The 10,256-nt window shown below is 30.9% G+C and overlaps 5 protein-coding genes across 5 annotated transcripts; 3 read left to right on the forward strand and 2 right to left on the reverse strand.

The window, feature by feature from the left end:
- Positions 1-524: 524 nt before the first annotated feature.
- Kpol_473p19 (uncharacterized protein) lies at positions 525-1,376 on the reverse strand (the record flags this gene model as incomplete). The annotated part of the gene is made up of 1 exon (XM_001643468.1): positions 525-1,376. One exon carries the CDS (start codon positions 1,374-1,376, stop codon positions 525-527), a length of 852 nt encoding a protein of 283 aa, XP_001643518.1.
- A 3,826-nt stretch (positions 1,377-5,202) lies between these two features.
- On the forward strand, positions 5,203-6,846 carry EXG2 (glucan exo-1,3-beta-glucosidase; the record flags this gene model as incomplete). The annotated part of the gene is made up of 1 exon (XM_001643469.1): positions 5,203-6,846. The coding sequence occupies one exon, from the start codon at positions 5,203-5,205 to the stop codon at positions 6,844-6,846; it is 1,644 nt and encodes a 547-aa protein (XP_001643519.1).
- Positions 6,847-7,388: 542 nt separating this feature from the next.
- Kpol_473p21 (casein kinase II subunit beta family protein) lies at positions 7,389-8,117 on the forward strand (the record flags this gene model as incomplete). The annotated part of the gene is made up of 1 exon (XM_001643470.1): positions 7,389-8,117. The coding sequence occupies one exon, from the start codon at positions 7,389-7,391 to the stop codon at positions 8,115-8,117; it is 729 nt and encodes a 242-aa protein (XP_001643520.1).
- Positions 8,118-8,556: 439 nt separating this feature from the next.
- Kpol_473p22 (hydroxyacylglutathione hydrolase) lies at positions 8,557-9,384 on the forward strand (the record flags this gene model as incomplete). Its single annotated transcript, XM_001643471.1, has 1 exon — positions 8,557-9,384. One exon carries the CDS (start codon positions 8,557-8,559, stop codon positions 9,382-9,384), a length of 828 nt encoding a protein of 275 aa, XP_001643521.1.
- A 147-nt stretch (positions 9,385-9,531) lies between these two features.
- On the reverse strand, positions 9,532-10,203 carry RRP46 (exosome non-catalytic core subunit RRP46; the record flags this gene model as incomplete). The annotated part of the gene is made up of 1 exon (XM_001643472.1): positions 9,532-10,203. One exon carries the CDS (start codon positions 10,201-10,203, stop codon positions 9,532-9,534), a length of 672 nt encoding a protein of 223 aa, XP_001643522.1.
- Between the last annotated feature and the right edge of the window lie 53 nt (positions 10,204-10,256).

Below are 10,256 nucleotides of genomic sequence, written 5' to 3' on the forward strand. Positions count from 1 at the left end.
GTTGTTCTCTTGATCAAATAACTACTACACCAACATGTTTTCAATCTCTTTCTTTCTCCCTTATTTTCTTGATATATCGAACAATCAATATTGAAAACGCAGAAAAAAAGAAACGAGAAAAAGAAAAGTTCAGTAAAAGAACTTTAAATTATCCGAACGTTTCTTTTCCGCGTTTCTTTTTCTGTTTGTGATTATTTCGAACCTTTAGCCTCATTTACCCTTTAGTAATATCTATTCCTCATTATGAGCAGTTTATCAAAATTAATAACATAGTTTCTTACAGATCTGGCAATTTTTCATGGAAGTTTGTATCATCTGTAATTTTTCTCTAGTTTAATAATAGCCTTCTTAGAAAGTTACAATGTATGGTATGCATATTACATATACAATATGACGCATATTGCCATGTCTTTTTATTATTGCTGTGCCATTATTGTTATTGATTTATTATTATCATGATAATTATCATCAGTATTATAATCGAAAACAAAACACTCACACATATATACAAAATTCAAATAATATTAACGACCGAATGTGGTTGTCTGAACATTATTATTTTGTACAATTTGTAAAATCCGCTTTGTTTGATGCAATTCATTCTTTAAAGTCGTGTTTTCCATTACCAACCGATCATATCCATAAGCTTTTCTCTCCAATTCTTGAATATACAGTTTCTTTCTTTCTCTGAATGCCTTCTGTGCATTACGATTCTGTATCGCTCTTTTACTAGCGTTTTTACTCTTTTGTATACCTCTATTCACCGTTGGTCTATCAATGACACTAATTGGTGATGGTGTACTAGTGACGACAGATGACGTAGCCATCACACCAGTACCGGCGCCAGAAGTAGAAACAGAAGTAGATCCAACTGGAGTTGTGGATACCGGCGTATTGGCGGTTGTCCCACTATTAGCTGAACTACTTATACTCGACCCCTTAATATTATCATTGGATGTCGTTGTTATAGCTACGTTCCGAAGCTCTGGTAAATAAACCTCTGTCGCAAATTTAAGACCGTTGGCACTACCATTGCTGTTATTGTTAGGATTGTTGGCAGTGGTATTAGTATTGTTACTGTTGCTTGTACCATTACTCTGGGTTAAATGTTGGATCTTGGGTAATATTGGAACACCTACTGTCATTGGATCAACAACTCTTGGCTGTTGTTGTTGTTGTTGATGTTGTTGTGAACTTGTCATTTGTCCTACATATTGAATATTCCCATACATTTTCATATTTAGATTTTCATGTGCTGTCGCTTCATTTCTCCCAAGTCTACTGTTGGCACTAACACAGGCATTTGTTATATTGTTAGGCATATAATAGTTTCTCATCATTATGTCGTCTTCACTCATTCTAATAACTGGTATCATTTTTAGCTGGTGATATATTCTTTACAATAATCAATCTTAAATGTTAAGATAATATTTTACTTACATAGAAATCAAAATAAATAATTAATTTCCGTTCTATTTTACAAGAATTTAGAAACAGTTTCAAGTAGCAGTAATTACATGCATTTTTCACAATTCTAATCATTTCAAGTATTTATATATATCATATTTTAATAATGACAAAATCTTCCCAATCCCAATATCTCGTTCATACCCTCCACATGTACAACGTTATTTGATACTTGCTCCTGAACAATCATACCATTTATGTCACGATTAAATTGTTTTAGATGATATATCGAAAGATTACTAAATCTACATTTACTATTATGTTTAATGTTACCAACGGTATATTGTTATTACAATAAATCATTCCTGTCATTCATCTAAAAAATATCAGTGTTTAATTATAAACCTGTTGTGTATATCTTCTTTCTGTATATACATAGTACGAATTAAATCAAACAAACCAACATATTTTTTTAACGTAATCGTAATCGCAATCTACTAGATTGCCTACCTTTACGTAACCTTTACAATAATACTTACTTAAAAAACTTTTATTCCATACCAACATCGCACCATTTTAATTCAATTCTAGATTAATTTGCATAGCTTAAAAGTTAAACATCAGGTATTTTTAAAAATGGTAAGAAAACAAACAAGCACAGATTGAGAAAGAAAGAGGATTATTTACAATGATACTACCACTATCACTGTTAATGCTATTATCGCTACTACATCTACTACTACTACTACTACTCTTACTACTACTGCGCTAACTGTAAATACCATAGCTACTAGCACTTACTTTTAAAATATGATTTAGTTTAATAAACAATTCAAAGAGTAGTAACAGAATCGTTTATTGTATGTTATTATTTCGAAAAAACAACGCAAACTTTAGTATGCAAAAACCACAATTGTTGTTATCTTAATAAATTCCAATTATTAAATTGCTGTTTTGCATTTTTAAGTTTACTATTATCATAATGATAGCTATTCCTCAAAATATTAAGTTTTTAATCGAAATTAGATATCCTGTGACCCAATTTCTATTTCCAAGAAATAGCAAGAAATTTACCATGTTATTGTTATTAATAATTAGAACTACTATTTTACAACTACTTAATATTTCCTTTTATTCGATAATAAATCTATTACAGTAATAAATCTATTTCAGTAACAAATTGATTATAATAAGAATTAATTGTATGGGATATTATCATACTCATGCCAGAAAATAAATTAAAGATTTAAAGTTAAAATTAAAATCCAATTAAAACTCTTCATGTATAGTGTAAATATTTCTATCACATCATTTTTTTCTCCTCATTAACAACAATTCGACCCTTGGCTAGTTGGCTGCATAATTAGAATATTACATATACGGTTATCCACGCAACTGCTATATATCCATTCTATAAATAACCTAAATGAGATATATCTATATACATAGCAGGTCAAAGAAAAAAATAAATACATTGGATTAAGAAAAAGTAGAGAAGCAAACTTAGAGGTAAAGAAATCACATACATTAAGTTCAATTTCTTTTTCGTAATTCAATTTCTTTTTCGTAATTCAATTTTAATTAAAACCTGTATCCATAAGAGATAAATTCTATTAATATTAGTATTAGTGCAACTTATGATAATAATAATAGACAAGCAAACAGATAAATAAACATCAAATAGACATAGCACAAATTGAATTATGCATAGATATACACTTGAGTTGATTACCGGTTACGGTGGTCATCGATGTATCTACTATCTTTACTAAGAACCTAATTTTATTTTTATAAATTCAACAAGGTAGCAGCAAGTAATTCTTTCACATACATCTCCACATTCTATCCTGTAAATATTTGATAAAATAATAAACTTTTTAATCTCTTGCATCATCTATACATTAAACTGTGCATATTGTTGATTCTTGTAGAAAAAACATATATATATAAAAAAGTAAAATGTATACATAGTTCATAAAGGTAACAGAAAAGCCATACCTTTATTAGAGATGGCCTAAGAATCAAGCTCCATATTTACATGATCTCACATGTTTATTATATTTCGAACATAAAAGACAAGTAATACCTTATCAACTAAATAGCCACTTTTAGTCAATTAAGATATTGTTTCACCCTTCCATCTCATTTCAACACATTTCACGGTTTTAACGACTACTTAAGAGAAAATATAGTATATTCTAACTAATAAGAACCTCCTTAATTCCTTACCCAATCAATAACAACCTCATCTAAGTCCAATTTTTAATAAACTAAAACTCATCTCATTATCGTCATCAGTTCAAGTTACAGCATAAGATGGTATAATATAGCAGCACGATATATAATTATTTAGTATAGCACTTCCTTGTAGATAGAAAGTTGTTCCTGGATATGCTCCTTTCCAACAAAGTCAAATACAGGACAGGTGAAAATTTCAACCTTATTCATCAGTGAAAAATCGTATTACTAGTTAGTAACTCCAAGAATATTGTACTGTAGTTTTATTAAATGAACCTGGAAATAACAGTGCCAACTGGAAAAACGACTCACAATTTAAAAATGTAATAAAACTACACTACAATACACTACACTATGTTACATTTAACCTTTTACCTTTAACATTTTACGTTTTAAGTTATTCGTTTTTAACCATATTCGTACTCTTGCTGGTTTGTTTTTATCTCCTTCTCGAGAGATCTAAGAGACATGACCCAACAACGTTCGTTATTTGGACGAATCCAAATAACTTCATTCGTTCATTCAAAAACACACAATAATAACAATAATAATAATAATAATAATAATAATAATAATAATAATAATAATACTTATATTTCCACTTACAAATGGAAATATATCATCATCATAACCATCATTGTCATCAACATCGTCATCAACATCGTCATCAACATCGTCATCGTCATCGTCATCCCTCTCTTTTCCCTTGACTATTCCTAAATTGGATTTGGCCAACACGTAGCAAACAGAATTGTATAATTCTATGATAATTAGATCTATTGCTGGGGTTACACCTTCCCTAACCACTTGCTCTTGTTCACTCGATCTATCAAGATATTAATTTCTGTATTGCAGCAGCACAAGTATTAGTAATATTGCTGCCAGTAGTAGCAATGTATGGATGAGACCAAATCAAAACCACTCGAACACTTTCTGGTTTAGTTTGGTTTAGTCTTGGATCTCCTTGTTTTAATCCAATTTAATCCAATTTAATCTGCTCGTTTACTATACAAGAAGTTGGTTGATACATTTGGAAAAGTAGTACACAGACATATTCTCTTATTTCCTCTGTTGCTTTTTTGCACATTATCACGACTCTCCTATTCAGTCATTTGCCAAATCTAAATTAGCAAGGATCACTTTTGGTGATAATGCCTAATTATGTTATTGAACATTTTGTATACTGTTCAATTTTTTTGTTAGTTTTTACATTGATGTATTAATTGACGTTTTCGATCTTGGTATTGGAATTGGAATTAGACTTGATATTGCTATTGATGTTGATTTCTATTTCGAAACTATCATTTCATGCCAGGCATTCTTCTACACATTACAAATATCTTTTGAATTCATTGAGGTGATGTTCTAACGGTTTCTACATTTGTATTAACGTGCTCCCATTTAATTTCAATTCCAATTTTAATTTTATTTATAATTAATTTAAAGTTCAAGGCTTAATTAGAATTTAGGTTTGTTATTCTACACTTATTGATAAAAACTTTAACTTTTCTTATTATCGACCATTATCATAATTAGAGAATTTTATAGATTAAAAAAATGCTGGACATCTATCTACTATGGATCACCTTTCTATTTTTAGATTTCACCTTTGCTTTTGGATCAAATTCCGAATTTACCTCTAATTCTGTTGAAAAGTATGTGGCTTATGATCAGAATGATCCAGTCTACAGAGGTGTTAGCATCGGTGGTTGGCTAGTTACTGAACCTTACATCACACCAACTCTTTATAAAAATGCTACCGAAATCGCCAAGAATAAACAATCAACTATTAATATTATAGATGAATATACTTTATGTCAAGCCTTAGGTCATGATGATGCCAGAATTTTATTAGATAGCCATTTTAAAACTTGGATTACTGAATCAGATTTCAAACAAATCAGCGAAGAAGGGTTTAATATCGTTAGAATACCAATCGGTTACTGGGCTTGGAAATTAGATTATGAGACGAATATGTACCCGGGAAATTACACCTATGATGACCCTTATGTCAATCGTATTCAATTAGATTACTTGAATAATGCATACCAATGGGCTGCCAAGTATAATTTGAAAGTTATGTTAGATTTACATGGTGTGCCAGGCTCACAAAATGGATTTGATAATTCAGGTCAAACTTTAGAAAAACCACTTTGGTTAACAAAGGAAAACTCTACCGAAATCACCACCGCCATTTTAAGAGAGCAAATTGATTCTATATTCAATTCAAACTCATCATCTTCTGTAAGTGCTTTAGAAATCGTAAATGAACCTTTAGGCCCAAAATTAAATATGACAGAAATTGTCAATTTTTATGAAGACACTTTAGAATATTACACCATCACAAAGAACAAAGTTAGCACACCAGCTTCTAATGTAACCTTTATTATCCATGACGCTTTCCAATCTCCTGGTTATTGGGATGAATATCTTAATCCAAACTACATCAATACTACCAGTTCATATTTAGAAGGAAAAAATTATACTTACTCTCCAAGAAGTATTGTAGTTGATCATCATCATTACGAAGTTTTTACAGACTCTCAGTTAGTAGAAAGCCAATATATTCGTTTAAAGCATATAAATGATTTTGCAATTTCAATTAGTGAAGAATTGAGTTCTCATAGTGCATTTGTTGGTGAGTGGTCAGGAGCAATTACTGATTGTGCCACATGGTTAAACGGTATTGGCGTGGGTTCTAGGTATGATGGTACCTTTTCATCAAATTCTTCTTCTTCCACATTTGGCAGATCAACTACAAATAACAGGACATGCACTTCTCAAAATCCAGTTAGTGAATGGTCAAATGAATATAAAATACAAGTCAGACAATTTATTGAAGCACAGTTAGCATACTATAGTACTCATACAAATGGTTGGATTTTTTGGAATTGGAAAACTGAAGGTGCTGCAGAATGGGATTATAAGGAATTAAAAAAAAACGGATTATTCCCACACCCATTTAATAAATATAAATATTTTGATAAGGAAGGTAATATAAAGCCATCAGTTTCATCGTCATTATATTCAGAATATACAAGCTCATTATCTTCAACAGCATCGGGCGCTAGTAGCACTGGTGCATACAAAAATGGTACATCAAACCTAATCAAGAACAAGAACAAGAACATTTTACAATCATTATGTGGATGGAGTTTAATGTTATTATGCATCACTGTCGGTGCCACTGCGTTATTCTAATCCCAGACAATTATCTTCAAATCAAGTACAAAACTGATAGATTTCTTACTACTTTTTCTTTTTAATGTTTTCTATTGATTAACTGATACAATTAGGATATACACATATATAGACTATATACATTCCATCTAGTACAATCCAACAGATGGATATCCGTAGATATACCTTGATACTTACTACAGAAAAGTACCATTGAATTAAAACTATTTATTTCGAGTTATCATCACTATATTTTAACATAGTGAATATCGAGTTCTTACTAGTAATTATTTGTATGGGAAAGGGCAATGAGGTTGAAAAAAATGATAATTTTTATTTAAAGAAAGGTTTATTAAAACGTAATAACTTGGTGATAAAATCGTTACCGAATGGTTTGAATAGAGGGTATTGTAAAGCGATTGATCGTATTTGAATAGTCTTAGTTGTGTATTATAAGGTTTCCATTTAATTATATTTCGTTTGGACTAATTTTTGATTAAATTCAAGAACAGTAGCAATAGTAATTTTTAGTTGGAAGAAAAGGGATTTTTGAAATTAATAAGATGAGTAGTGGTTCCAAAATGGATATTGTTGATGATGAATCAGGTTCTTCAGATTGTGTAGACTTATGGATTGATTTGTTTCTAAGCAGAAAGGGTAATGAATATTTTTGCGAAGTAGATGTTGATTACATTACGGATAGGTTTAATTTAATTAATTTACAAAAGGCAGTATCAAAATTTTCCCTAGTTATTCAATATATTGTGGATGAACTCGATGAATCAGTACTGGAGGCCATGTCTCCTTCAAAATTGGAACAATTAGAAGCAGATGCAAGAAAATTGTACAGTTTGATCCATGCAAGATATATTATTACAGTAAAAGGTTTACAAAAGATGCTAGCTAAATATAAAGATGCAGAATTTGGTAGATGCCCAAGGATATATTGTAATTTCCAACCTCTGTTACCCGTAGGTCTTCATGATATCCCTGGTATCGATAGTGTCAAGTTATATTGTCCATCATGTGAAGATTTATATAATCCAAAATCTCCTAGACATGCTTCGATTGATGGTGCATATTTCGGTAAAAGTTTCCCAGGTATGTTACTACAAACATTCCCAGAGTTTGTACCAAAACATCCTATAAGAAGATATATTCCTTCAATATTTGGGTTCGATCTACATAAACAAGCCCAACTTTCACGTTGGCAAGAACTACAAAGATTAAAATCCGTAAAGAGATTAGAAACAATAGGCTGCGATCTATCTGGCAATGGTGGGTTCAAATAATTGAAATAAGAATACGCAATACCAATACATTAGACATGTATGAAACTAAACCCTTTACCCTCCCAAATAAAGAAACCAGAGATGAATTTTCTTAAACGAATGTAATTTTTAATGAATTGATCTATATAACAGTTAATAAACTTTATAGAAGGAAACCAAAAAAAAACAGAATTTAATTAATAATGAAAAGTAATAGTTAAGCAGTAATAGCATCGTCGATCAAAGTTAAATAAATATAATCATTCCATAGTTCATAAAATAATATAAGATTTTTTTGCTTTACAATGAATCCCATTACTTGTTCGTTTCAAATAAATACGAAAATATTTATTCATATATAAAGGGAGATACTTCTTTACATAAAATTTTGATTGAATCCTTCTATATACTGGTAAAAGAGCACTTGTAAGTCATCAAAGGGTGATATTGGTGTTGCAAAATGTTTGTTAAATCCATTAAAATGAGATGGACAACAGGTGGTGTTAATTACAGTTACCTGTTGTCAACTGCTGATAAAACCAAATCGTGGTTAATTGATCCAGCTGAACCTTATGAGGTATTGCCTCATTTAAATGATGCTGAAATGAAGAGTATACAAGCCATTGTTAATACACATCATCATTATGACCATGCTGGTGGTAATAAGGAAATTTTAAGTAAATTGCAACCTTTAAGTAGTGGCCATCCAATTCAAATTATAGGTGGTTCAAAATACTGTGAAGCTGTTTCAGAGGTACCAGAAAATCTACAAAACTATAGTTTAGGAGACCTAATAATTTCATGTATCAAGACCCCATGTCATACTAAGGATTCGATCTGTTATTATGTGAAAGATCCATCAACTGGAGAGCAATGCATTTTCACTGGTGATACTTTATTTACTGCTGGGTGTGGTAGATTCTTTGAAGGTAATGGCGCTGAAATGGATAACTCATTAAATTCTGCAATTCTAAATTCTGTTGGAAGAGAGAACTTAGGTAAGACATATGTTTATCCAGGTCATGAATATACCAAAAGTAATGCACTCTTTGTGCGTTCAATGATATATCCAAAGATTGGTGACAATAAAGCCTTTGACAGTTTAGAAAAATTCGCCAATGACAATGATGTCACCACAGGTCATTACACCTTAGCAGATGAACTTGAATTTAATCCATTTATGAGAATTGATGATCCTGCAGTCAGAATGGCAGTTGGTGACAAAAGTTCAACTTGGCCAAGGGAAAAGGTAATGGATAAACTAAGAGAGATGAAAAACTCCATGTAACTTTAAACTTTCAAAAAACATAATAATTCTTAAGCTTTAATTTTTATACTCCTTCTTTTTTTCAATTATTGTAATTGAAGTATATTTATATATTACTATTATTTTTCTTTAATATTTATTTTAATTATTATTTTATGTATGCACAAATTATGAGATGAAACTAGATTTTACTTTTGATTCGATTATCGATCTTAGAGTTAAACCCAATTCTAAACATGATTTTTCACCTATTTCTAAAACATTGAACAATTGTTGTTCAGTGAAATCACCACTACTATCTAAGAATAAGACATTTTTAACCTTTCTACTACCTTCAATTAATTGTAAGGCCAAAACATGTACCGACTGTGACTGTAATAATTGCGAATTGGTTGGGTTTATAATGACATCGTCAGAACCCTTCAGTATAGCCATCGAAACACTTGAAGCAATGCTATTTAGAGCTAAACCAGAATCAATCAAAGCTAGCAAAGTTGCATTTATACAACAACTCAATTCTTTCTGAGAAAATTCGTATTCACTCTCCCCACTCTCCAGAATCTGACAAGTAATTTGACATAGTTTCCTAGGATATTGGTACAATGATACAATTGGTGTAATAACCGAACGTAATCTATCTTCCATCAATTTTTCTCTTGTCGATGGAACACCTTTAGCAGGACGAACTATAATCTCTAAAGCCAATTGAGTAGGCAACTCCTGCCTGGCTTTAGGTTCAATAGGACCTGTTACTGCACAGATAACTTTAGTATCTTCACATTCCACCTGAGATGAACCATCGACTTCTGTAAGCAAACCAATATTTCCACTAAAACTCATCGCAATTTCACTCTATTGTCTTGAAATAGAAAAGTTCTCTTTCCAACGACTTA

This window comes from Vanderwaltozyma polyspora, genomic scaffold (genome assembly GCF_000150035.1).
Source record: "Vanderwaltozyma polyspora DSM 70294 KpolScaffold473 genomic scaffold, whole genome shotgun sequence".
In the NCBI taxonomy this organism is placed as follows: Eukaryota; Fungi; Ascomycota; class Saccharomycetes; order Saccharomycetales; family Saccharomycetaceae; genus Vanderwaltozyma; species Vanderwaltozyma polyspora.